Genomic DNA, 27332 nt, shown 5'->3' with positions numbered 1-27332 from the left:
CTGCATTTTGAGGGCAGCGTATGCTGCAGATTGGTCTTCACCAGCCTTGCCTCCTTTTTATTCACCACCCATCCTTGGCGTGCACTCCTGACGCGTACCGCTGGCCTCGGTGCTGGGCTGGAAAGGGTTAACAGAGCAAGATGCTAATGAAACCAATCTGGTTGCTATTTATACCCACAAGGCACTTCTCTCCCCGCCCCTTGCACCCCCACTGTTCACTGCTGCCTGGAAACTTGGGAGCACCACTTCCCCTGACTGCAGCACAAACAGGCTAATTACCCACTGATGATCTGGAATGAACTAGAATGCTGCAGACTGGAATTAAAGAGGAGAAAGAAGAATCAGTGCCATGAGGAATGCAAGGAAAGCCAGTCTGCAGTGGAGCCAAGGTTCCCGGCAGAAGCCAGAGCCATGGGCTGCAGGACACTACTACCTCTTCACGAGGGATGCATCACAGGGGGGACTGGGGTGTTTTCACTGGGTTGGACCGTCCCCTCCCATTTTAATTAGAGATGGATCCAGAGGTCCAACGTTTGAAGCTGTTTAGGTTTAGCATGTTGCTTTGGCCCATTCTAAAGATGGGAACCAGCTGTTTGACGTGGACCCAGATCTCAGCTTCCTCACTGCTCAGGGGAGTCCAGATTTGAGGGGTTTTATCCGACCCAGCTCTAATTCTGGTAGACGTTGGAACTCCTTCTTAAATAGAATGTCAGATCCTCCCATACCCCTGAATAATTCTAACAGTTGTTAGTCCTCAGGGGCCACACCCATAATGTGCAATTCTTTTGGAACCTCCGGGAAGAGAGAGAGACAGAAAATCCTTCCATCTTGATGCGATGTGGGCCCGTTAGCGGGGTTCTCATTCATTCTCTGTGGCAACGTCTCACTGACATCATCCCCCATGGACACGGCGCACTCTGCAGTTACTGGTGATGTGCAATATCCAGGCGCACAAAGCATTCCCAGGTGGCAAGCTATAGCAAGTGGAACCATTGCACGCAATGTGGCTAGGGGTGGCCGAGCCTAGGACGGCGGCTTGGAGGAGGCAGTGGTATGTAGGTGGGTATGGGAAGCTTTAAGCCTTCATGATCCCCAGCATGGCTGCTGAACATCCCTGAGGGCAAAGCTTTGTGCAGTACTTCCGTAACCAAGCCCACAGATCTGGAGCGGTTTGGAGTGGCCTGGGCCTAGGTTTGAGTAACGCTGGGTGAATTCCTGGTTTGGGATGGAATCCTGCAGGAACCTGGGGGTTTCACACGGCAGTGACCCCACGCTGAGTGAACCAGGGCAGTGTCCATTGAATTTAGCTTTGAGGTTTTGAATTCGTTCAGCTCTGAGGCTCGGTATGAAACTCCAGGCCTCTGTTGCCTTCCACTCCAGCCCTCCGGCTGTACGGATTCCTTGGCATGGCTCCTGTCACTGACTGTTTCCCCAAGACATGTGTCGAGGATACTCACAGGAATCAGACACCTTCTTCATGGAACAGGAGGGAATCATAGACTCATAGGACTGGCAGAGACCTCGAGAGGTCGTTTTAGTCCAGTCCCCTGCACTCATGGCAGGACTAGGTATGATCTAGACCATCCCTGACAGGTGTTTGTCCAACCTACTCTTAACAATCCCCAATGATGGAGATTCCACAATCTCCCGAGGCAATTTATTCCAGTGCTTAACCACCCTGACAGTTAGGGAATTCTAAACCGCCCTTGCTGCAATTTAAGCCCGTTGCTTCTTGTCCTATCCTCAGAGGTTACGAAGAATAATTTTTTCTCCCTCCTCTTTGTAACAACCTTTGATGTACTTGATGTTTCTCTCTGGACCCACGCAGCCATCACAGGAAGACAGAAAAGTCGTAACTGAGCGTGAGAATAACTGGATGAATGCAGGTCTCTGAGCATCAGAGGATGAATATATAAACCAGCAATGTGAAAGGGGGGAAATACCAAGACATTAGAATAACAGCCACGGCTCAAATCAGCTCCACAAAAGGGACCGAGAGCCAAGACCCACTCAGGCATGACAACCCTTTTCCTTTCGCTTCATCATTATTAATGAAAATGCAACAATAAACCTGCCGGAGGACTCTGCCTCTCAGCGAGACATCGGCGTTGATGGGTCATTGTCTTCCTGGGCAGCGATGATAGTGGTGACTCCAGTCCTGCCCTTGAGAGGAGACTGAAGGCGAAAGGATGTCAAAGCAGGCGACAGAGAGAACACAGTCAGAAAACTACAAAGAGAACAAGTCGCTTCTGAATTGCACCTCTGTGCAAAGGGGATCTAATGAGCTAGACTAATAGATACATGACTGCAGCCAAAGCGAACCCAGTCGCTGTCCAAAAAAACCTCTGACTGTTCTCCACTGGAGGGCTTGGAAGTGGCTCTCCACATGCCCTGGGGCACAGGATGGTGTGAGTACTAGTGAAAATAGCATACGTGATGTGCCTGTTCATTGGAGATGTCACCTGACTGCCCAAATGGGAGAGTGTCCATTGGGGAGCACGGTCTTGGTGGGTTTGAAGACTGTGTACCTCTGCACCGGGGCACAAGGTCATTGGGGGAGCTGAGTTGGCTGAGCACTGGTCATGGGAGCATGTGCTTTCTTAACTCTAGCAATTCCTTCCTAGCCTTTCTTTGTATTGTTTCCATTACAAAATGGTGTTTAAATTCCCCTTTTGCTCCAAATTCTATGCCCTCCAATGCACACTCCCCATTCCCAGCGGGGTCCTGGGTCACAAGCTGCAATCACCATCAGCCGTTGGATCTGCCTGCTGAGCGCTTCTTCACGTTGGGGTGATATGAACAACTGAGCATTTTACTGAATCTGGGAAATAACAGTAGGAATGCAAAGAATCTGCATTCAAAATCAGAGCTGGATATAGCCTTAGGGCATAATATCTCCCACTATCCCATTAGCCCGAGGACAGTAAATATAAAGTATGAAGAAAATTTCCATATGGGCCGAGGCCAAATTAGCTGTGATCAAAGTGTGAGTAGCTAAAACTCCACTCAATTTTAACAAGAAATAGGACTTTAAAAAAACCCACATTTTTGTATAAAATTTTTCCTTTTCTCCCTCGTTTCTAAAGATCATTTTCAAAAATATTGAGACTTACTTGATCATACTGAGACCAAGTGACAGACACACACACACGCAGAAAGGGTTAAATGTATTGTGTGTATCGTCTAAATGTCACTAGAATAAGATGTAGGGTCCTGGGACATAGGGGACCGTGAATCAAAACAACGAGGGCCAAATTCTGCTCATATTTTCACTGGTGCAACTATATTGGGGTTGCTTCTATCTATCTATCTAATCACCTTATTTCTGTGCCATCTCCATCACTGTAGTATTGGAATGCCAAACTTTGTAACTGAGAGGAGAATTTAGCCTCAAGACTCTGAAGTAAGGGAAGAGGTGAGACGTTTCTTGACTGAGTTCTGCACAGAACAATACTACAAAACAGAGCTTAGTTTGTAATGCAAGAGCTGCCGGGGCTCAAGCAATTTTTTTTTACATTCATAACTGATGCAGCAAGCCCAGAGGTGCCGGGGCTCAGCCCTGACCAGCCCTGGCACAAATTAAGCACTGCTACAAAAGCATTGTGTTCTGACACACCCTGAGTCATGTGTAGCACTTGGGATGGATTCCTCGGGAACTGCCATTAGCCCAGAGCCTAAGCTCCTGGAAGCAGACGGGAGAGGATGTTCTTTGGACATTACAATAGGATGCTGCTCTTTCCATTCTAGTTCTTTGGTCAAACAACAGTACTGGTGAGGAGAGGGGGGATGTTTAACAAGAAAGGGTTCCCATGGCTGCTTCCAGACAACCCCACCCTGTGATCCACCTGGATCCCCCAGGAGAAAGGGAAGTCACAGAGGAACAACATTGTATTCCCAGCAGCAGAGAAACACTGCCTGCAAGAACACTGCCTTGGCAGGGCTCCCTTTGCAGCCCAGCATCCCTCTTGATTAAACCACCCTAATCCTGGGGATTAGAGAAGTGTGTGTGAGTGCGTGTGCGGCTGAAATACTGCTCGATGCCCGAGATAACCAAGCAGCTGCCCAGGGCCTTAGCCTAGCCCGAGCACTATGTGCAAACCACAGACAGCTCCTCGCTTTGGAAATGACCTTGAACCTTGCACCTCCAGGGCTGGGAGAATCACTGTTGTGGGAGGGACACTGGGAAGGCCGTGAGAGCACCGCTTAGCTGGTGCAATAGTGAGCAGCACGAGGTATGGGAAGGCTGTCGGAGGAAAACTCTCTGGGTTACGGGGCTCCCCTGCTGTTCCTCTGCTGCTAAAGGGAAACGGGTGGGCATGCGAACGAGAGAGGCCGCGGCGCGGGGCTGTGAGGACAAAGGACGTTGTGGTTGGTAACTGTCGCCCTTTTATCTCCGCTGCAGTGAGGCTGCATGACAGCATCTCCGAGGAGGGCCACCACTACCTGATATTTGACCTGTAAGTAATGGGGATTGTTGTTTCATCCTTTTCCACAAGGGCCGTGTTCTTCCACCACCACGCAAAGCCATTGCACTCCTGCCTCCTGCCTGGGAGGGACTTCTCTGTGGGGCCTGAAGCCACTGCCATGGAGGGGCAGTGATCCAGAGGGGAAGGCACAGAGTAACAGGGCAGGCTGGAGAGGCCATTTTGTGCCTGCTTCCAGCATTAGTCGAATTAGCTTTGTGTCCTATGCAGATCAGCCCTCCAGGCTTCTCAGAGCAGCAGTTAGCATATTTAATGCAGCCTCTCTAGAGGTCCCGATGCTACCGCTGCTCCCTGCTTGTGTCAGTGATCCTGGCTTGTGCAGCAGCTTCTGTTCCTTCCCCTTGGAGACAGAGGAGCTCTGCATCCGAGTAATCTCTAAGATGCTCTACTTTGCATGGTACATCTCCCCCACCCCTTGCCCTCCTCTCCCCTGCCTGGTTGCTCTTGGCTGTTCCTCTCCCTTGCTGCCCAGGGAAGGATTGCAACACTGGAACTCTGATGGGTTTGCTGGAAGCAGGGGGCAGGTCATTTCCAGAGCACACGGAAAGTGAAGAGCATAATTTAATGAGAGTTGGAAGGGCATAAAGATCCGGGTCTGTCCGGAAGCGTGTGTGTGTGTGTGCAGATTTTTGGGCCAGGTGGGACCATTGTGATCATCTGATCTGACCTTTTCCCAAAGACCCCCTTCACTCTCTGATCCTTCTGGGGTGGGCGACAGGATGGCTCAGGGGCCAGCCCTGTCCTGCTCCAGATCACTAGATCCGACAGAGCCCATGTGATGGCCGCTCGGTGGCCTCCTCTGAGAAAGGACCTGGTGAGCTCTGTCCAGCACCGTCAGACTGCCGGACTCTCACTGACACTGACCGTTCCAGTCGCCTGGCTGAGAACTGCGTTGAAATGGGAAATGAACCTCTCTCCCACCCCTGCAGATGGTTTGAAAGGAAGTAACATCAGGCAAAGAGATCCCTGTCTTTGGGAACCCTTTAGCCCGTCAAGGATGGAATGTGCTGCCAGGTTAAAGTGGTGTTATGCTGAAATTGCTGGAACTTCAGGACATCCTGCTATGTACAGAAGCACAGCAGATGCATGTGGGTTAGATGAGTCTAGTACTTCTGGTGGCAAGTAACTGATTAAATTTCCCAGCATGCTCTCCTCTAGCCACAAGATCCATTTCTTGGAAGCTGCTCCCCCAGTAGGTGGGAAAGAAGCGCTGATCAGCTGGGAGAAATGAATTAGCAGCAGCCATTCCTCCATCTTTCTCTCCCCAGTCCCTCCAAGCTGAAACATATCAGCACACCGGTTCCTGAACCTCGGCTCCACCCTTGGAGAGTGGGTTAAAATGGGAATTCAGTTCTCTTGTTGCCTGGAAAAAAAATTGAGGTGCCTAAGCCCTGTCACCTATCAGTTCCACACACCCCTTCACCCCCAGACATACTCGTCCCTGTTGTACTTGCTCAGTCTCGGCTGAGCTGCTTGTCTGGTTGTGTTTTGATTCGTTCCGTGGGTCACATTGCCAGCTGGTATAAATCTGTGCAGCACTTGCATGTAGAGCTTCCCGAGCTGACATTATGCTTTGTCTGTTTCATTCACAGTGTCACGGGTGGGGAGCTGTTCGAGGACATTGTGGCCAGAGAATACTACAGTGAAGCAGATGCCAGGTGAGGATGGAAACATACCAAATATGATCCTGCAAAGCTTGGCAGCTGTACCCAGCCAGGCAAGGGAAGGGCAGAGATGCCCAGCCTTCACCAATAGCTTGAAGTCTGTCCTCAGCCAACGACTCATGTATTTATTTTATTTACAGTATCAGCGCATCAGTTTCCTCCACATTGTATACTGATTTTACAGCACCGCTCTGAGATCTGCTGCTCTTGCTTCTCCACGCGATGTGACACTGCAAGTGGCTTATTCTAGCCAACGTGTTTTCCATGCCAAGGATTCTGTGCATAACCCCACTGCCAATTTTCAAAAGTCAAACCTGGCTGCTTTTAGTGAATACAGACAGGCACTCCCCTTGCCCCAGACTGATAATGCAGTTAGTGTCCGACCTGTCTGCCTGCCTGGTAGCAGCTGGACTCCCCTGCTCCTCAGTCACCAATGTGTGGGATAGGAGAGGCCAGGAGCATCCTGGCATCCCAGCCAGGAGATATGGGTGCCAGTACCTTGTGGAGTCCTAGGAAGATATGGTAGAGATGCTTACATTCTTGACATTTACCAGTTGCAATAGTTATTTTTATGTATTTAAAGGCATATCTATGGCATTAATCACTGGCGTATTGGAGAACTTGCAAATATTAATGAATTAAGACTCAGCGCAGGCCTGGGAGGAAGGAAAGCGTTAGCTTCGTTTTACTCAGGCATGAACATAAGAACATAAGAACATAAGAAAGGCCGTACCGGGTCAGACCAAAGGTCCATCTAGCCCAGTATCTGTCTACCGACAGTGGCCAATGCCAGGTGCCCCTGAGGGAGTGAACCTAACAGGCAATGATCAAGTGATCTCTCTCCTGCCATCCATCTCCATCCTCTGACGAACAGAGGCTAGGGACACCATTCTTACCCATCCTGGCTAATAGCCATTTATGGACTTAGCCACCATGAATTTATCCAGTCCCCTTTTAAATATTGTTATAGTCCTAGCCTTCACAACCTCCTCAGGTAAGGAGTTCCACAAGTTGACTGTGCGCTGCGTGAAGAAGAACTTCCTTTTATTTGTTTTAAACCTGCTGCCTATTAATTTCATTTGGTGACCCCTAGTTCTTGTATTATGGGAATAAGTAAATAACTTTTCCTTATCCACTTTCTCAACATCACTCATGATTTTATATACCTCTATCATATCCCCCCTTAGTCTTCTCTTTTCCAAACTGAAGAGTCCTAGCCTCTTTAATCTTTCCTCATATGGGACCCTCTCTAAACCCCTAATCATTTTAGTTGCTCTTTTCTGAACCTTTTCTAGTGCTAGAATATCTTTTTTGAGGTGAGGAGACCACATCTGTACACAGTATTCGAGATGTGGGCGTACCATGGATTTATATAAGGGCAATAATATATTCTCAGTCTTATTCTCTATCCCCTTTTTAATGATTCCTAACATCCTGTTTGCTTTTTTGACCGCCTCTGCACACTGCGTGGACATCTTCAGAGAACTATCCACGATAACTCCAAGATCTTTTTCCTGACTCGTTGTAGCTAAATTAGCCCCCATCATGTTGTATGTATAGTTGGGGTTATTTTTTCCAACGTGCATTACTTTACATTTATCCACATTAAATTTCATTTGCCATTTTGTTGCCCAATCACTTAGTTTTGTGAGATCTTTTTGAAGTTCTTCACAATCTGCTTTGGTCTTAACTATCTTGAGTAGTTTAGTATCATCTGCAAACTTTGCCACCTCACTGTTTACCCCTTTCTCCAGACCATTTATGAATAAATTGAATAGGATTGGTCCTAGGACTGACCCTTGGGGAACACCACTAGTTACCCCTCTCCATTCTGAGAATTTACCATTAATTCCTACCCTTTGTTCCCTGTCCTTTAACCAGTTCTCAATCCATGAAAGGACCTTTCCTTTTATCCCATGACAGCTTAATTTACCTAAGAGCCTTTGGTGAGGGACCTTGTCAAAGGCTTTCTGGAAATCTAAGTACACTATGTCCACCGGATCCCCCTTGTCCACATGTTTGTTGACCTCTTCAAAGAACTCTAATAGATTAGTAAGACACGATTTCCCTTTACAGAAACCATGTTGACTATTGCTCAAGAGTTTATGTTTTTCTCTGTGTCTGACAATTTTATTCTTTACTATTGTTTCAACTAATTTGCCCGGTACCGACGTTAGACAAATGATGAGGAAAGATGAGGTGACTTGCTCAAGGCCCCACAGGAAGTCAGTGGTAAAGCTTTGAATAGAACCCACGTCTCCAGTGCCCTTAACCACCAAACAATCCTTCCTCCCTGTACCAGTGTCTTTATGGACTAACGCATCCCAAACACTGGGAATAATACCGAGCTTCAGGTAAACATGGCCACGCAGTAAACTTCCGATTCAAGGCTCCTGCATGAAAATGTTATCTTTATTTCCTTGTTTGAAATGAGCTTTTTATTGAGTGTTCTGTGTGCACTGAATACGTTTATAACCAATCCACCTGTTAGCACCCTGCAAAAAATGTAAATCAACACCTTTTGTTTTGCAGACAAATGCTTTGTGATCAAAGTTATAATCCCCTCTTGGCACCTGGAACTTCTTTTTCTTTCTTTCTCATGCATAGAACAGAGTGTGCGTGATTTAATGAGCTATATATAACAAACAGACCTGATGAGACCTACAAGCATAAATCAGGATTAGGGAAATGGGGCTGGAGTTACCATAAGCTTTATGTCTTTCGAGTTCTTCCGCTCTGCTTGATGTTATCGCGCAAACTCAGGCTGGCGTCCTGATTTCACCAACTCCCATTATCAAGTTCTCCATGCAGCCGTTCACGTTGTTTCTATGGGAATTGTTTGGGTTGTTTTAGCTCATTACCTCTGACAGCCATGAGAGTTCCTAAGGTAACCTGTGTGCTCCTTTTCTATTGTTCATTAAGTCTGGCTGAATGATTCAGTGACCCCCAACTGGGATTTTATTGGCAATCAGGTTTTGATAGTTCTACCTTCCTCCAAGCAGCACCTACATGGGACTCTGTAGAGCGAGATTCTGAGCCGTGCTGTATGGTTGCTAGTGGGACAAGGAATGGGGGTGTGTGGGAAGTGATGAAAAGAGATAAAAATGAAGGGACACTCCTAAGGAAGCCCTATCTCTGCTGCTCTGCCAGCGCACAGATGTGACTTTTATGATTTCTCTCTCCAGTCACTGCATTCAGCAGATCCTGGAAGCTGTTCTGCATTGCCACCAGATGGGCGTGGTGCACCGGGACCTAAAGGTAAGAGCTGTGGTGAAGGTCCCTACATGTATACGTGTAACGGCCAGTGCTTCCAGGTTATAACAACATCATAAAGAGAGAGATGGGCCTAGAAGCCTTGTCCTGTAACCTTCTCTGAGGAGGTCTGGTGCACCTGTAACACTGTGAGAAGAGTGTCTTGTGGGAGCTACCAAAAGCCAAGGGTGAAGGGAACAATGTGGAGATCCTAGCTCAAGGTCCCTTGTCAGGCCAGCTTTTGCTTCCAGAAGGAAGCAGCTGATCTGCTTAAAAATGCCTTTCTCCTGTTCTGGAGGGAGCGAGGTCAGCCCCAGAGGAAGACATGGGTAGGTTTGGAGGGAGTGCTTCATGGTGGCCATTGGTGGGGGCTCAGTGGAGACCTATTCAGTCCCCTGTGGCTGGAAGATTGGTAAGTGACTGTCAGGCTTCATGTCCCCACCTGGGCCTCCTCAAATCTGTCCTCCAGTGGAGGGGCGGGGAGAAACGTCCCATGCTCTCACATCATCTGGAACAGGAAGTTCTCTGGGGCTTGATTATCCCGGTCTAGTCTTGGAGCCTGAAAACCCCAGCTGTCCCACAGAGGGAATTCAGCTCAGTAACATTGAGCTCCGGCAGCAGAAACCCTCCCTTCCTGCAGGCCAATACAAGCTGGTCTGTAATGTTCTCTCACTGGAGACAGCTCTTCTCAGATCAGCCCATCAGCCTCTCCTATAAAGGGAAGCTCATCCCACCTCTTCCTCTCAGAATGCCTCCCTAAGTCAGGCCCAAATGCAGGACGAGTGTGACCTCCAAGACGGAGCCAGTGTCGTCTCTCACTACAAAGACACCAATAACTCTGGTAATACCTGGGAATCAATCGGTGCTGTCATCAGTTTGTTCGCCCCCAGTTTGTCTGGGGATTATTGAGCCAGCTGCCCTGGTTCCAGGCCGGCTAATGCAGTTGAAAGAGCAGAACTAGACTATCACTCTCTCTAATAGATGTAATAACATTGCCACTGAATGGGAGCCCGGAGTCGGGCGCCTCAGCAGAGGTGGAAACCGGATTCATGTGTCTTCATCAGCCCTAATGTAGGGAGTGATGGAGCCTGAACAGCAGCCTATTAATAAAGACATAAGCACTGAGGGCTTTCCTGGCCATGACACCTTTTGTTTCTACGTGAGGAAAAGAGATCAGGGCGAGCTGTCCGTGAGGGAACCTCGGATCTGTAACACATACAATTGTTTTCCCTTCCCTGAAGAAGCCAGGGGCCAGATTCAGCAAGGAGTCCGAGGGAGCCTAAGCTAGTCTAGGTTACTCCTCCTTTCAGCCATGCAGACTTGAATGTTCCACTACCTCAGACTCCCTTAGACTCACATCCACTTACCATTGGGTAACGTAACCTCCCCGTGCACACATGACCCCTGAATTTGGCCCACTGAGTCAGTGTAAGGCAATGCAAGCTAGTGTACCCGTAACTCACAGGCCCAGGGGCTGGAAGAGAGGATTGTAGCAGGAAAAGCAACTAACAGGAGGCTGACAGAAAGTAATTGTGGCCAGCCACCCACTTATTCTATCTTACACCTTCTTCCAGCTCCTCCAGTTCTGCTCCCTTCTGTGTCACAGAGCAGGGTGGAATAGTTCTAAGGTATCAGAGGGGTAGCCATGTTAGTCTGGTTCTGTAAAAGCAGCAAAGAATCCTGTGGCACCTTATAGACTAACAGACGTTTTGCAGCATGAGCTTTCGTGGGTGAATACCCACTTCGTCAGATGCAAGACGAAGTGGGTATTCACCCACGAAAGCTCATGCTGCAAAACGTTTGTTAGTCTATAAGGTGCCACAGGATTCTTTGCTGCTTTTATAGTTCTAAGGGAATCTCAGTGTGTCTAGGGCAGTCTAGGTATAACAGAGTAACCCCCTGGGCTTCTCAGTTAAATGTCTCCCAGCCGGCGTCTGATGGGGGACGGTCCCCTACCCAGAATCCGGACTGGGAGTTCTGCTGGCCTTAGCCATTCACATGGCCAGTCAGAGAGCCCTAGGAAAGGAGTCCTGCTGGTGCCCACGTTGTCTGAATACAGTATCGGGAGGGTGTTTTTTTCTTTTGCTCTCTATCCCTCGCTTCCTCCTGTAGCCAGAGAACCTGCTGCTGGCATCCAAACTGAAGGGAGCTGCAGTCAAGCTGGCAGACTTCGGCCTAGCCATTGAGGTGGAAGCGGATCAGCAGGCTTGGTTTGGTGAGTGGAAATGGTCGGGCGGGGGATTGAGGAGGAATTGATCTGCATTTCCCGTTTCTATATGTGTGGCTAACAGCTCCCCTCCCTCCCCACTGTCCGGGAATGTTTTATTAATGTCACAAGCAGCGCGGGTACCTTGAATATTTATCCCTGAATCTAACCAAAGGGTTAAAAAATTTCCACTGAGCTCCTAAGGGTCAGCAGGGATGGGGAAGGGTGTGGAATCTTGACTAGTCCCTTGCAAAGCAGCATTTTGGCAGCCGTCAAGGCTGAAACCACCCTACGGTGCACTTGGGAGAACCCATTTGTTTCCATTGGGGGGTCCCAGAGGTGCCCAGGCAAGATATAAGCCAAGTAACTGAATGGGGATCCAATGAAGGGATGCGCAAAGCTAGAATGTGAGTCATGGAGATACTATAAGGGTTTGATGACTCCATGATGGATACACAGCCAGTGTCCCCTCCGCTGTGCTCCCAGTCCACCATTGGCTTATACCATGTTGAAGTCCCCGAGTGCCCCTTCACTGCACTGCTGCAGTCCCTGTGCACTGCCATCTCCCAGGACAATGGGGACTGTAAAACTGGTCTTCCGGACAATGCTTGAAACCCAATGAGGCCTCAGTAATAGGGGTGGGTTACCCGTTCACCAGGAGAGGGTGTCGTATACATCTTCGTACGCAAACCTGCCAATGTCGAGATGAATACAAAGGGAGAAGGCAGGTGTAGGATGCAAACCCAAGACTTCTTTCCTAATGCTGTGCCAGCACCCGGTTCAGTAGGCTGGCTCTGTGCCTCGCATGACTCATTTTCTGATCCTTCCTTAACCCATCTGATTAGCTGCTAATAGGCCAGGACTTCCTAACCACAGGACAGATGGGTTTCTCAGTTACACCAGTGTCAATCTGGAGTAACTGCGCCCACGCCAATGCAGTTAAATCATTGGATTGACACCCATATACCTTAGAGCAGAATCGGACCCAGTGCACTCACAGCCCCGAATGAACAGGCACTGAACTCTGAGGACCTGTAATCAGATCATGCGAGCGTGGGCCCTCTGGATGGCCAATTATCTCCGTTACGGCCGTTCTCAATGGACTAATTGTGGCATAAGGCACAAGTGACACGTTTGTCTCGCAGTCGGCTCTTGGGAGCTCAGTACTTCTGGCGAGTGCTGATGTTATTGGGTGTTGTCTGGGTTTGGTTCCATAGGCGCCGACTCCATGGGTGCTCCGGGGCTGGAGCACCCCCGGGAAAAAAACAGTGGGTGGTCAGCACCCATCAGCAGCCCCGCAGATCTGCACCTGCCCCTCCCCGCCAGCGCCGCCTGCCCGCTGCAGATCAGCCGTTCAGCGACGTGCAGGAGGCGCTGGGGGTAAGGGGGAGGAGTGGGGGCAGGAAGAGGGTGGAACAGGGGGTGGAACAGGATGGGAAGTGGTGGGGCAGGGTGGGGGCGGGAAGAGGCAGGTTGGGGGTGGGGGGAAGGGATGGAGTCGGGGCGGGGGTGGAGGTTTGGGGGAAGGGATGGAGTGGGGCTCGAGCACCCCCTGGGGACTGAGGAAGTCGGCGCCTATGTTTGGTTCGTTAGGTTTCGCAGGCACACCAGGGTACCTTTCTCCAGAAGTGCTCCGGAAGGATCCCTATGGCAAAGCTGTGGACCTCTGGGCGTGTGGTAAGTCAGACTGAGGTCAGCAAACAGGAAAGCAGGACAGATACATTTGGGAGAAGGAAGAAGCAGCCAAGCTTCTCATTTCCTGCATTCTGTGCCACACCCACCAGCATATCAGCATGCTTGTTCTGAAGCTGCGGGCGCGAGGGCGGCCTATATCACAAGGGCTGTGCCTCTGCCATTCTGCGAGCCACAGCTTCCTGCCCAGGTGCATCGCTCCTAGCGCCTGACGGCATCACTGTGTGCTTAATTTAAGTCTTGAACAGCGATGTTCTTCTGAATGTTAAACCACCAGTGATGCTAGAGGGGCCCTGTGTTAACAACATGTGACATTGGCTTTCCATTCCACCCATGTCACGAGAGACACCACTGCTCAGGAGTAGGGTGCTCTCCAGAAGCAACTCCTTTCCGTGCAGGCCAACTCTGAAAATGCTGCTGGGATGGCAGTTTTCTCCAAAATACCAGCACTTTGTGAAATGCCAGCGCTTTCCCTGGGACGTGCCAGTTGCATGTGAGGCCAAACCCAGTGTGCCTCACGTATCTGGAACACAATGCACCAGTGACCCAGTTAATTAAAAGCTTCACCTTCAAATTGATTTCACAGCTCAGGCACGTGGGGAGGCACTGCTCTCCGTATGGGCTTCCAGAATGTCGCAGGGTGCAGACTGAAACGGATTTCTCTTAAGGCCAAACTGTTTTCAAGGAGGCCCATGCACAATGTGTGCCTACATTTGTGTGCACAGTTGCTGTGACTGTGTGCACAGATCAGAGAGCTGCACACATGCATGGCATCTAACCTGTCATTTGCATGCACCGGCATCATGGCTGTGTGTACGTGAATGTCAGCCTGAAACTGGGTAGGCAAGTGAGCCCTACTTAATAAAAATCTACCCTCACCTCTAACTTCTTTCCCCTGATTTAGACCAACACAGAACTTGGGCCCATACAGATCTCCTAAGTCAGTGATCTAAACTCTCTCCCACCTCCACTTGACAGAGGTTTATAATAATATGCACCTATCCCTCTCTTGTCCAGGAGTCATCCTCTATATTCTATTGGTTGGGTATCCTCCCTTTTGGGATGAGGATCAACACCGACTCTACCAGCAGATCAAAGCCGGGGCCTATGATGTAAGTCGCTCTGTTTTTCTCCCCTCCCAACTCGTCTCTCACACATTCTTCTTCTCCTCTCTCCGGCACCCATCTTGCCTCCAAGTCATAGGACCAGTAGCTGAGACCAGCTGCTGGCTTGAACTGGCCATTCCTTCTGTGCTTGTGAGTGGCAGTGGGGAAGACCACATCCACCAATCACAAACGCAGCCATTTCAAGGCCTGGTGGAGGAAGGTGTGCGGTTTGGGTTTCTCTGGGGAAACAGTACAACACCAAAAGGCTACGGTTGCTGTAGGGCAGCTTGGACAGCTCTTCCTCTGGAGTCTCTCTCGGAGCTGTTGCTGCTCCCGAAGTGTCTGTTGGGGACAGTATGAACACGCTAGCTGCCTGCTGATGCTGGGCTCATCAGCTTCAAGCTTGGAGTCTGTCCTGCCTCAGGCGTCCCGTCCCCCCCGAGCCAAAGGAGAATTCCCAGGAGAGTTGATATTCTCTTTGTAAGCTGCTACTCCAGGCTACAGGGGGGACAAGATAGTGGGGGAAACAACAGTGGGTCTGATCCTCTCCAGCAGAGAATAGACTTTCCCCTACTGTCCACTTAGAGCGACCAGACAGCAAGTTTGAAAAATTGGGACAGAGGGTGGGGGGAAATAGGAGCCTATATAAGAAAAAGACACTAAAATTGGGACTGTCCCTATAAAACTGGGGCATCTGGTCACCCTGTGTCCACTATTCCAGGCATCTCACTCCCTGAGCTGGCAGAATTAACCATTCATGCTCCCTTTGGCCAAAACCCACCACATCCTCCCAGCATGAGAAGAGGCTCGTTCTCTTGGAAGAGGACTGTGCGGGAATGAGCCAAACTTGATCTGGGTGGGCTGGGCAGCAGCAGAAATGCCCCATACGTCACTGCTGTTAGCACTCTCACGTCCGGCCCCTTTGCCTTTGCAGTTCCCTTCACCCGAGTGGGATACCGTCACTCCTGAAGCAAAAGACCTCATCAACAAGATGTTAACGATCAACCCATCCAAGCGTATCACGGCAGCAGAGGCTCTGAAGCATCCATGGATATCGGTAAGCATGGCATACAGGGTGGGCTACTCAGGGCGCTAGCCGACACTGGAAGGACGGGCAGCTTAGCATGCAGCTGGGAGATGTGGCCTGTTCTGTGAGGTGGGAACATCTCTGTTAAGGATGAAGGTCCAGAAATCGGGAGGTTTTATGCAAATGATGGGACACCTCATTTTGAATAGGCATCGCCTTGTGTGTGGCCTGTCTATCTGATGTGTAATGAAGTCCTCCTCCCAGGTGTCACTATTCTGATACTTCTCTCTCTGAGGGGGGCTGTGTCAAACTCACTCCCTGAGAGCTTGGATCATAGAGGTCCTCTCTGAGCTCTGCTCTGCCATTGCTGCTGGCTGTGCCATGCCTTCCTCCTCCTCCTCCTGCTGCTGCTCCTCTTCCTCCCCGCAGCTGCAGCCTCTGGTGTAAATCAAGCCCCAGCACGCCCTGCACTCTCTTCTGCTGTCTTCTGTTTACAGCTAGGTTTCTGACCGTCATAATATTGTCTTCACATGGCAAAAATACTCTTTCTCTAGTGCCTTCTGGATCTTTAATGCTTCACCTCAGATCTGCAATGTGCCCCTTTACTTCCCAGCTACAGGGCCCTATTGCGTGGGCTGTAACAACAGTTAGGGCACGTCTACACACAGACGTAAGTTAGCTCAACGTACAGCCACTGGTGGCTGATGTCCACACTACCCTCCTTCTGTGAGAGGTGTGCGTCCTCCCCAGGAGTGCTTCCACCGACTGAAGAGGAGTAGTGTGGCGGGCTGAGAGCCAGGGTGCTCAGCTCTCTGCAGCTCCTCGCTGGGAGCCCAGCTGCCCCCCAGTCTCTCGGCTTCTCACCTCCCAGCCGGGAGCCGGGGGCAGCTGCTTGGGCTTCTCACCTCCCCTGTCCCTGCCGGGAGTGGGGGCAGCCAGGCAGTAGCTGCCCGGCTTTCTTCTCAATCTCACAGCTCCAGCATGGAACCTGAAACTGAGAAGGCAGCCAGCAGCCGATGTAAGTAACACAGTGTCTACACAGACACTACCTTGCCCTAACTACACCGACACATGCCCTGCGCCTCTCATGGAGGTGGAGTTGTTATGTCAGTGTAGCAGGGCACTTACATCAGCGGGACAAGGCTGTAATGTGTACGCTGATCTAATTATGTCAGCGTAAGCTGCCTTACATCAACCTAACTGTGCAGTGTAGACCAGGCCTTAGAAATAGGAGAGTCACCTAGGCAGGGGCCAGTAACAGAGCTCCTTTCCATGGCAGAGATTGTACCAAAGCCTGAGACTCACCGACACACCTTTCATCCCATAAAAGTCTAATCAACGACCAAAGTGAAAAATCGTCCCCAAACTTAGCTTCACTGCCAAGCATAATCCATGCCTGAAACCCCTCATCACATCCCTCCACAGCAAGGAACTGCAGTGTTAATCATCCAGACAAATCAGTCAGCCCAGGGCATAGCTAAGCTCTCTGCAAGCTAATTTACAGCCCACTGCACAGCAGAACGAGGAACAAATGAACAAAGAGGGTGGATAACTCACGCTACCCATTAAAGTTTTATCTGCTGCTCCCAGAGAGGCCCACGCAGCTGCATACAACAATGGCCGTATGCCTCAGCCAGGAGAGCCAGAGTGCATGCGTGTGTGCACGGGAGAGCAACAGTGTGTGTGTGTGTGTGTGTGTGTGTGTGTATACATGTGTGCACTTCCCCAGGTCCTCGGGTCTCCAGGTTTCTCCCCTCTCTCCTTCCCTCCACTGCTGAGCAGGCTCTCCTTCTCTCTTCCAGCACCGCTCCACTGTGGCGTCATGCATGCACAGACAAGAGACAGTGGACTGCCTGAAGAAGTTCAACGCCAGAAGAAAGCTAAAGGTAATTCGCAGGGCCCATCCCTGCCGCCCGGGTACCTTTGGGAACCAGCTGGGAAATGCCTGATGAGTTTGTTTTCCTGAACAGAAGATGTGTCACCGGGTGGGAGTCCAGGTTATCCTGTGAGTTTGGATTTCAGGGAGCCAGAATGGCCAGGGAAAGGAGAGGCTGAGCTGAGGGGCTGAACATTAGAAACCAGGCACAAAAGGATGTAAAAGAGGAGGTGGTTCGCCTGCCCCACCTGCTGAATCTGACCAGGGTTGCAAGTTATTTTGAGGAAGTCATCTGTTGAGTGTGTTGCAAGCAAGTTGGGAAATCCGTATTTTCCCCCAGGTAAGGAACGATGATAGACATCTATAAAGCACCTTTCAACCACAGGGATGCCAAAGCTAAACAGTGCTCCTGGGTGTCTACATCTGCCACGAGGGGGCAGCCCTTTTAATGGTGCACGGCAGGCTACCACCACAGCAGGTTAGAGCCGGAGGGGAAGAAGGACTGTTGTATCCAATTAACAATGTATTAACAAGTGGTATTGGATCTTGAAGGATCAGAAGGAGTCAGAACTTTGATTTTCCATCTCATCCAAAAAGGCCACACCTCTAGTAACACAGTTCCCCCTAGCACCATGCTGCGTATTCATTCCGTACTGGCTTGTGAAGCAGAGTGCCGAATGCTAAGTCATTAACACCAACCACTTCCAGCAGTGTAGAAGACTAGGGTTGGAAGAGACCTCAGGAGGTCATCTAGTCCAACCCCCTGCTCAAAGCAGGACCAATCCCCAACTAAATCAACCCAGCCAGGGCTTTGTCAAGCCTGGAGTCTGTTTCATGGCGGTCTCCAATCTAAGCAGTGATCTAGCCCTGCCCTTCATTAGCCTGGGAGGGCTGTTGGGTTTGCAGCACAAAGCAGGTGGCTCCAGACTGGTAACAAGGTTGGCAAGGAAAGAAACTGGCAATAATCTATGTTTATTGTTCATTTTAGCAAGTAATCAGATTAGTTCAGGTCTACACTTCTAAGTAGTAATCCGTTACTGTAACCAATGACTCCAATCTCCTGATATGCCACCTGACTAGTTAGTAGAGTCAACTGGAAAATGGAAAACATTTCTGGGGAACATTTTTGCAGTACTTTTTTTTTCTGTTTTTGGTCAAAGTTTAGTTTTGGTGGATATTTCCTCCGCAGCTGTAATTAGTATAAGAAGTTACTTTAATAGCATTGGACCTGATTCTGACCTCTATTTCAATCTGGAGTAATTCCACTTGTTACAATTTACACAGACTAAACTGAAATCAGAGTACGGCCCTGCATGTCTGATACTCCTTTTAATCTCACGGGTAGAGGCAGTTTAGCAGTCTGCAGTGGAAACCCTGGGACTGTGGTTAGGGAGGCAAGTACAGGAGAATAAGCTTCTCATTGAGAAGTAAAAGTGTGTGTTACTGGAGTGAGCAGAGTCCTGGCGTTTTGGCCGTTTTCGCTCTGGCAGAATCTCAGAAGGGCAGGTGATGTGGAGGGAATTTCTCAGAGGAATCTCAAGATAAGGAAACTTCCCAGAAACTCCCAATAGAAATCTCTCTGCTGCTCTGGTCCCGGTGCCTTTGGAACACAGGCCAGAGAAATGATGCCACTGCATGGCACATAAAAAGGCCCAGGGGAGAGATCTAGATAGCCTTCACAAGAAGGTTGTAAATCATCCCGTCCCTCCCATTACCACCCAGAGACTCGGACTGTAGGGCCCCTACCCAGGACCTGTTTCTACAAACTGTTTTCTGTGTCTGTTAATATCATCTCTGGACTACGTTCATGCCCCTGTGCAACCTCCCACCAGCTCCAGCTGGTTCTGTTTTCCACCGGATACCTTGGAATAGAAGGACAAACAGATGGGCCTGACTCTGAGCTCAGTCATCTCTCTTTCCTTTCTTTCCTTTCTGCCTTTTGTGTATTTCAGGGAGCTATTCTCACTACGATGCTGGCAACCCGGAACTTCTCTGGTAGGTGTTGTCTTGGCAGGCACCTCACGCTCTTTACTCGGTTGCTTTGCGTTTCTTGTATACACCGGGTGTCGGGTGCTAGGTGAGAGCTGAGTTGTACCCACAAAAGCCAGCCAAACCCAGAAGCCTTACTGGGAAAGACTGGCTTAGACCGTCCCCGCTGCATTTACACCATGCACATCCCCGTGGGGGCTGACCACGCATGCTAGGAGTTCGTAATGGAGGTCATTCTGGGATGCACCACCAGGCTGGCAGCGGGGAAGGCGACCTGGAGAAGGGAAGGGGGAGACCTGTATGGCCCAAGAGGGGGTAGAATCGATGGCTTGGGAAATCGCGGTTCCTGGAGATTTGGTCCTGAAGGGCTTTATATGCATTTGCCTACTAGCAGTGAACGTGCAGCCGTGTTCACATCCCGGGGAGGTGCTGGGGCGGAGAAGGTGCAGCCTCTCTTTTCACAGCTCTGGGGCGAGTGGCTGGTGCTCAGACCCAGTCCAGAGGGGAAAGCTCCCGTCACTGTAATAACCATGCCAGGATGGGCCCCAAGGAGAGCTCTCCCATCATCTCTGGGCAAAAGGAAAGAGAAAAAGCCTTTCGGGAAGAGTCCTGGGTTCAGCCTCTGTCTAGGTTGTGACTAATGAGAGGCAGGTGTGGCCCAAGTCATGTGGGCCTCTCTGCAAACATCAATACAAAGACATGGAGCCTAATCATGTAAAGTGCCCCCAGTAAGTTCTCCTTCCATCGAGGGGCCTCTGTGACGGGAACTGCAATCCCAAGGGCCTCGGGGGCCAATGGCTGGCCCTGAAAGAGGGGGAGAACACCACTATACCCATCATGGCAGGCGAGTTGTTAGGCTGTTTTCCCTGCACGACTGGTCTTGGAGTCCAGCCCTAAGTGAAAAGATCTCTCTGTGTGGGGGAAGGTGTTAGAGAGTCAGGGAAAAATTGCCTTGTGGTCAGGCCCTTTGGAAGCCGTCCAGGTACGGTCAGAACTAGACCGCAGCAGCCCCCGGAGGCTGGAGTCTCTCTCTGTTTCCCTCCTTTCTTTTTCTGCATTTTCTTCTCTCCCTCTCTAGAGGAGAGTCCTGTGGTCAGAGCTTCAAGAAGGGTTAAAGCTATTGGGAAGTCTGGTCTGTGCCCAAAGGCTCCACCTCCTTCCCTTCCTCCCAGGTGTTCTCACACAGCTCGCATGCACAGGCAGCCAAGAAGGGAGTTGGAGAGGGGGCGGGGTGTAGCCTCCAGATGGGAACTCACATAAAGGAATCATGAATTCCCAGATGATTCTTAAGTGTGGTACCAAACGAGATGTCTCACAACGAGTCTGAACCTCGACCCTCAAACTGGCATTGAAAGCATCCCCTCTCCAACACGTGCCCTGCAGCTCCCTGTTGCAACCTGCCCATAGCCCTAGTGGAAAAGGCAGAGGAGGGCACTGGTACTTAATGTGCAGGGCTGCAGGCCTGACCTGGCTGTGTCCTCCAGAGAGGGGTGAATCTCTGACCTCAGGGGCCCACCCAGCCTAGAAAAGGGGTCAGTGAGATTTGTTGTGGCCACAGGTGTGTTTTGACCAGGTTTGTTCCACACTCATTCAATATGAAGCAAAAAAAGATCTCTGTTAGAAAAACAACATATCGGTGACGGTAAAGCAGGTGACCACATCTCGGTGCTAGACTGTAAGCTCTTCTGAGCAAGGGACCTCTTCATTTTGCATCTCAGACAGTGTGGAGGACATTGTAGCTGATTTATTAGCAGTATTGTCGGGTGAAAAGACACGTAACTTTGGAAAATTGCTAATGGGTGGGTAGGTATCAGAAACAGTTTTCTGACCTATTATTGTTCTTGTTTGATCATTTTTTAGCTACATAGCACCCAAAGCATGCTTGGGGCTTTACAGGCAATTTGAAGACACAGTTCCTACCCAAAAGTTTTGACAATCTAAATAGCATTGCAGATTAGCTCTCACCAATCACCTGTATTCTGGGAAGACCCTGAAAACATACCTGGAACTAATCTGTTTTTTTGAAGGCCTGTGAACCAGCAAGTCATAGAATATCAGGGTTGGAAGGGACCTCAGGAGGTGATCTAGTCCAACCCCCTACTTAAAGCAGGACCAATTCCCAGACCCCTAAATGGACCACTCAATGATTAAACTCACAACCCTGGGTTTAGCAGGCCAATGCTCAAACCACTGAGCTATCCCTCCCCCCAATTGTATGAACATGATGTGGGCTATGAAAGCCCCGGGGCATAATGCTGACCCCCAGCCTCAGCAGCTGCTGGGAGTGGCCAGGGGGAATTTTAACTTTCTTTTTTAAAGTCCTAACAAAATGTGCCCCTGCCCCAGCTGCTTGCAACACCTCCTCCCTGAGGGCGAGTCCCCAGCTCCCTACGCCTTGCACAGTTGTTTGCACCAGTGCAAAATGCTGCCCGTCCAATTTACACTCTGCACTGGTGTAAATGCTGACACAAGATGCAGGGCAAAGGGTGAATCGGGGCCAGAATGTCTCAAGCCTGGAAGGGGCTTAGCTGGATGCCAGTTCCTCTGGGTGGGGAGAGGCAGGGAGGATGGAGGGTGTGCAGGCGCCAAATGGATTGTGCACGTGGGAGGAGAGCTGGGGAATTTGTGGGGAAGAGGAGGAGGAATCCGGATGCTGGTCTAGCGCGGAGGAACTGTGAGGTGTTCAGCTGAGGGATGGAGGGAGCCAGTGTCTATTCTGGGGCAGTTCTCGGGCCTGGGTTGTACCAGAGGTCAGAGTAGATGATCACAATGGTCCCTTCTGGCCTGGGCATCTGTTTTCTCTGAACAGGTGGCACAGTGGAGGTTGGGACAGGGCACTGTTAGGGTGGGATTGAAAGAGGATGGAGGGTGATTAAGCTTGCCTGCGGCAGGGCCTTCTGGGAAGTCTCCGGAGCTGGACAGAGGATGGTTGGCTCAGGGATTTTGTGAAGTAGCTGCAGACAGTCAGAGCAGGCTGCTTGTCGGGTGGGTAAGAGGGAGCAGGAGGTGAGCTGGGAGGGAGGTCAGGTTGAGGACCGCTGGGGCCTGCAGGGGGCATTGGGGTTGTTCAGCGGCTGGCGGTGAGGGTCAGCCCCAGGCATTTGTCGTGGGGGTGGTTAGGGTTTTGCTGACATGCGGCAGTTGTGGGGGTACGTAGCAGGGCTGGAAGAGTTAAACACCCGCAGGGATATTCTGTCAGGCCCTACTAAGGGCAAAGGGCCTGACCTTGAGCATCTGAGGCCAGGCTGTTCAAAGCTACACCCCACGGTCGCTTCCCTTCCCGCATTCTGCCCAGGAATTCACAGGGGTCTCCTCCCCCCAGCACACTCATCCGACCCTACCGGGCGGGCGGGCGGGCGGGCGGGCGGGCGGGCGGCTGCTGGAAGTTCATTATCTGTTTGCCAAGGGCAGCGAGCTGGGAGAGCGCCGGAGCGGCCCTGGGGGATGGGGCCTGCGGTGATAGGTGGGCTCAAGGGAGGCCGTCTGCTTTTCATCATCGTCAAAATGTGGGCTGCAGCTGTCAGGTCGAGGGAATCGTAGCACATGACCCCGGCAGCATGGGGCTAAAATTAGCGAGAGAGGCAGGCAGGCAGGCAGGCAGTGCCACGGTGCACTGCTTATAGCTTCATACTCAGCTCCCCAGGACAAAGGCAGGAAGGGAAGCCCTGGGGCTGCACTGAGGCTCATGCTCTGCTGTGGGGGACACTGGATCTTCACTGGCCATACTGCTGCATGACCCTTGAGTCCCGGCAGGAAGAAAACTGCCCAGAGACCTCTCCCTCTGCCCAGGCCTCTGCTGTTTCCAACACGGCCTGTTGCTCGGGTTCCTCCACGGAGCTGGCTTGACGTCGAGAGACGTGGCCGGGGCCTCCGTCTCTGTGCAGAAGGAAGGGCTGGAGTTGAGGCGTTCACCTCGCAGCTCAAGGGGCTGTGGAGAGAGGCTGCACCTAGGGCTGTTCTGCTCTGGGTCTGGAGCGCAGCAACCCGGAAGGAGTCCTGAACCCCCCCTCCGCCCCTTTTGTTGACTCCATCCTCCCTTATGCTGCTGATCCTCACTCTGTTGGCCTTGGCGCCTTGCCTGGCCCTGCTAACCTCCTACCTTGTCTCCGCAGGAGGAAAAAGTGGAGGCAACAAGAAGAATGATGGCGTGAAGGTAAGTGCTCCCTCCCGGCCGGTACAGCACCCCGGGGGCCACCCCTTGGGGCTGCAGTGGATTCGGCTCTGCTGAGGGTCCCGCTGTGGCCTTCCTCTGTTTGAAAGTGAAGCTGGTAGCCATGCCTTGCTGGCCCGGCTCCTTGGCCACCATCCCCTTGTCCTTAGGTCAGAGGGCCCTTCCTCCTCCTTCCCCCGCCATCGCTGCTGTCACTCAGCAGAGCTGCCACAAGAGCAAAAGGGAAAAACTGTAAAATGTGCAACGCTCTCTAGGGAAAAGCTTGGCAGCTTGCAGATGGGAGAGCAGAGAGACTGGATGCGCAGGCTCATGCTTGAATAATGCACTCCTCCAACACCCCAGCAGGAAGGTGACTTGAGGAGAACTCAGAAATTAGCCTCCTCCTGAGGATTTTACTGCTGCTCAGCTGCCTGCAGCCCTCTCCACACGCCCCCCACTCTCTCCCGGTGAGGGCAGGAGGGATGAGGAGTGGAATGGATGGGAGGGGGAGAGAAGGGATCAGGAAAGGAAGAGAGGAAGGGGAAAGCCAGGCTTTCAATTTATGCCTGGTGGGGAGAGCCGAGGGTTCAGGCGAGCGGCAGTAATTCAAAGCGGGGGCATTCCAGAGTCTCCCCTGCTCGTTAGCAGGAGAGCCCATGCAAATTCACGGTCACCCAAGGGAGGCTGAGCGCAAGAACCTGGAAGGAGCTGCCTGTATTCAAATGAATAAATGAGCAGCATGAGCCGGCTCTCTGCAGAGAGTTTCACAGCCTGCCAATTCCATTCCTCGCTTCCCCAGCGGGTGGCACTGGTCCGGGGGGAAGATGGGGGCAGCAGGGTGAGCCTCCCCCTCCCCAGCCTCAAATTCAAGAGTTAGAAATAATGAGGAAAAAATCTCATTTTACCTTTAAAAGAGTATGGACCATCCAGGTCTCTTTCTTCTGCCACGTCTGGCTGAGCGACGGGGCCCCATGTGCTTGTGGTACCTACCAAGCTCAGTCCCACATTCAGAGCCAGGCAGTCTCCTGGGGTGAGAGCCCAGTGGAAATCAGCTCTCTCCATTAATCACCTGTTCTAATGGCCTCTGGTGTGTGTGTGGGGGGAGTGGGGGACGCTTCGTCATCCTTCCTCCCCAGAGGAGGGCGTGTGATCTGTGGGAAGGCCTCTCTGCCTGATGCCCAAGCCTGCAGGTTCAGAACAGGCTGTGGTAAGGCAGCCAAAGAGGCCCATCAGTCACGAGGGTCCAATCTCTCCCCATACCATGGTCAGTCACGTGGGAGGGTGGAGGGGGGTCCAAAATCTCTTGAAGGCATTGGGAGTCTTTCCACTTATTTCACCAGGGCTTGGGATCAGACGCCATGGGGACCTCTTCTCTCTGGGGCTTTCTCTGGGGTCAGACTTACGAGCTGTGCAGGGCCCCGGGATTCTGGGAGGGTCGGAGAATCAGGCCGGCCTTCCTTCCCCCGTGACTCAGTTGCTGGATGGGCTACGGAGCTCTGGCAATGAATTGCTTCCTACCACTCCGGTGCTGTTGGAGGAGGCCAAGCCTGCAATGTTAATAGCATTTATAACCACAGAAATGCTGTATATGAGCTCAGCTCATTTCACCTCTGCTGCCAGCCTCTCCCCGAACTACCGAGATTCACCTGCAGGCCAAAGAATATTTTGTCTTGGTCTGCTGCCATCAGGAGGTAATGCTGCACCGTGAAGATGCTGCTTCATGACGTGAAGATGCCGCACTGTGTCATGATGTCACGACACATGTAGGGGTGCCCTAGGTCAGAACTCTCTCTGTTAACGTCCTTCACACTAGTCTTGTGGGATGTGACACAGTAAGGCCCCAGACCAGGAGAGCCAGGAGTGTACCATGGGCACCTCACTGTCAGTCTGTGCCTCTCCTCTGCTACCCTGGCACTGCCAGAGCTGCCAGCAGCTTATGATGGTCACCAGGGGAAATAATCCCCCCCCCCCAGGCATTGCTGATGCAGTGAAAGGGGCTGGGGGACAGGTAAGACAAACTGAAAGATGCTTTCTAAAGCTCTGGAAAGAGAGGGCGATGGACCGGGAAGCCTGTATAGCGGCCTTCCTCGGTTGGATTGCCCATCGGCAAGGCCCTTCCTCTTCGGGTTTTAGGTTGTTTAACATTTGCTGGGAATTTATTGGTGTTTATTACAAACATTTGAAAACAGATGAAAAGTGGTTAAAAAAAATAACGTTAACAATTTCTGGGTAAATATTGGGGTTAATATTGAGGGATGGGGGACAGATGTGAAGCAGCAAATAGAGAAAAGTAAGAGTATTGAAAGTAAAAGCAGTTTAATGCTGTGGTTTATTTCATGAACTGTATCTTAACAGTGTATACAAATATTAACATGCCTGTGTGTATCTTCCCCTGCATTGCCTTACTCAACAGACAGCCTCACATTTACCCTTAGACTAACTTTTTATTAACATAAACACATCTGCATAATGTAAGGCATTGGATTTGCTTAACGTAATCAGTATTTTCAGGTACTTGAGTGGTCCACAATGTGGGTGAAAAGTGGTAAAACCATTACAAAATAATGGCTTTTGTAAAAGCTGGGACTGTTTTGGTAAAAATCAGTAAACACTGAAAACAAAGGGCCTTAGCCATCCCTAAGGGGTAGTGTTGAACTGGACCTGTCACTTCACAAAGGTGGCTGTGCTGGTGAGAAAGCTCGTGTTGGTTTTGTGGTGGCCACGAGGGTGAACACGGTCCTGGGGATGCAGCAGAGCACGAGGGTAACTGTGGGTAGATTGTTAGGAAAACAATCTTCGGAACCATCAGGATGGAAGGGTTTAGATTTCCAGTACCATCGGTCACGTAGGTTTGTACCCTTCAGTTCTGAACCTTGTCTCCTGGGCCCCGTTATCACCCAGCTCTGGAGAGTGTGTGAACCTGGGGCTGAGTTCTGGATGATTTTGGATTGCCGTGACTGCGTTTTCTGGGCACCAAGGAGGCACAGCCTGGGTAGGTGGCTGGAAGCCTCTCCTCCCTGCCCCCCGTGCCATGATACAACTTGATGGGAAGAGGGGAGAAGTGCTACCTTTGTGGGAGGGGCAGAGGAAGAGCACCTGCCGAAACAACACAGGTGGTAGTTCCTTCCCAACGGACCGTTCAGCAGCACCATTCCCTGGCCAGCCCGGAGGCACCGTTCTCTCCCAGGAGCATGGCTTCCATCCCGGCAGCCTCCGGGGCCCAGAGGAGTGGAATGTTCAGGCTGGCAGCTGGACATGGCCCGGGGCGAAGCTGGCGTGACAGACTGTGGGCAAACTGCAGAAATCAGGGCACATGCTGGATGTGTTCATTTCTTTGGTTTGTGGTTTTAACTTAGCTGCAAAAGTGGGACAGTGTCTTGAAAACTCCATGAGCTCTTTGGGGACAGGAGTGTGAGTACCCTTCCCCCCTCTAAGTGGGGAGGGGAAGTGCTGTTTATCAGTGAACTTCACTGTAACTCAGGCCACGTGGTCTGGTATGATGCTGGACGGGTTGTGTCCTCATTTGGGGAACCCATTGGGTTCACCGTCCCATGACAGCACACTGGTCCCAGGCAGCAGATCCACCGTTCCTGAGTTACTGTCCCATCCCTGAGTTAATGCAGCCATCACGTTATCTTGCAAATAGTTGGGAAGCAGGATTCCTCCCACTTCTGCTACCCTCTGTCCTGCTAGTGCAGACATCCAGCAGTGGAGCCCTGTGGGTTTGGAAACCTGCAACCCCCAGAGGTTCTTTTCCCTTGAAACAGTTTTCACACGGCCAGAATTTCCCTACCCACAATGCACGGAGGCCATTTTGGTCCTCCTTTTCCTGGAGGATACAATACATTCACTGCCCTGTGTGGTGTCACATCCTGTTACATTGTAA

The 27332-nt window shown here is 51.1% G+C and overlaps 1 protein-coding gene across 2 annotated transcripts in view; it reads left to right on the top strand.

Moving 5' to 3' along the window:
* Nucleotides 1–27332, top strand: part of CAMK2A (calcium/calmodulin dependent protein kinase II alpha) — a 69282-nt gene that overhangs the window by 34689 nt on the left and 7261 nt on the right. For both annotated transcript variants that reach the window (XM_045026834.1, XM_045026835.1), the window contains exons 4-13: nucleotides 4403–4457; nucleotides 6077–6142; nucleotides 9334–9406; nucleotides 11513–11615; nucleotides 13200–13283; nucleotides 14316–14410; nucleotides 15339–15461; nucleotides 17234–17317; nucleotides 19260–19302; nucleotides 23409–23449. In XM_045026834.1, coding sequence (XP_044882769.1) covers nucleotides 4403–4457; nucleotides 6077–6142; nucleotides 9334–9406; nucleotides 11513–11615; nucleotides 13200–13283; nucleotides 14316–14410; nucleotides 15339–15461; nucleotides 17234–17317; nucleotides 19260–19302; nucleotides 23409–23449 — 767 coding nt within the window. The remainder of the gene's footprint in view (nucleotides 1–4402; nucleotides 4458–6076; nucleotides 6143–9333; nucleotides 9407–11512; nucleotides 11616–13199; nucleotides 13284–14315; nucleotides 14411–15338; nucleotides 15462–17233; nucleotides 17318–19259; nucleotides 19303–23408; nucleotides 23450–27332) is intronic.

The sequence above is a fragment of the Mauremys mutica genome, chromosome 8, assembly GCF_020497125.1.
Source record: "Mauremys mutica isolate MM-2020 ecotype Southern chromosome 8, ASM2049712v1, whole genome shotgun sequence".
NCBI lineage: Eukaryota > Metazoa > Chordata > Testudines > Geoemydidae > Mauremys > Mauremys mutica.
The sequence above is the reverse complement of the archived record's forward strand: the minus strand, read 5'-3'. Positions and strand labels throughout refer to the sequence as shown.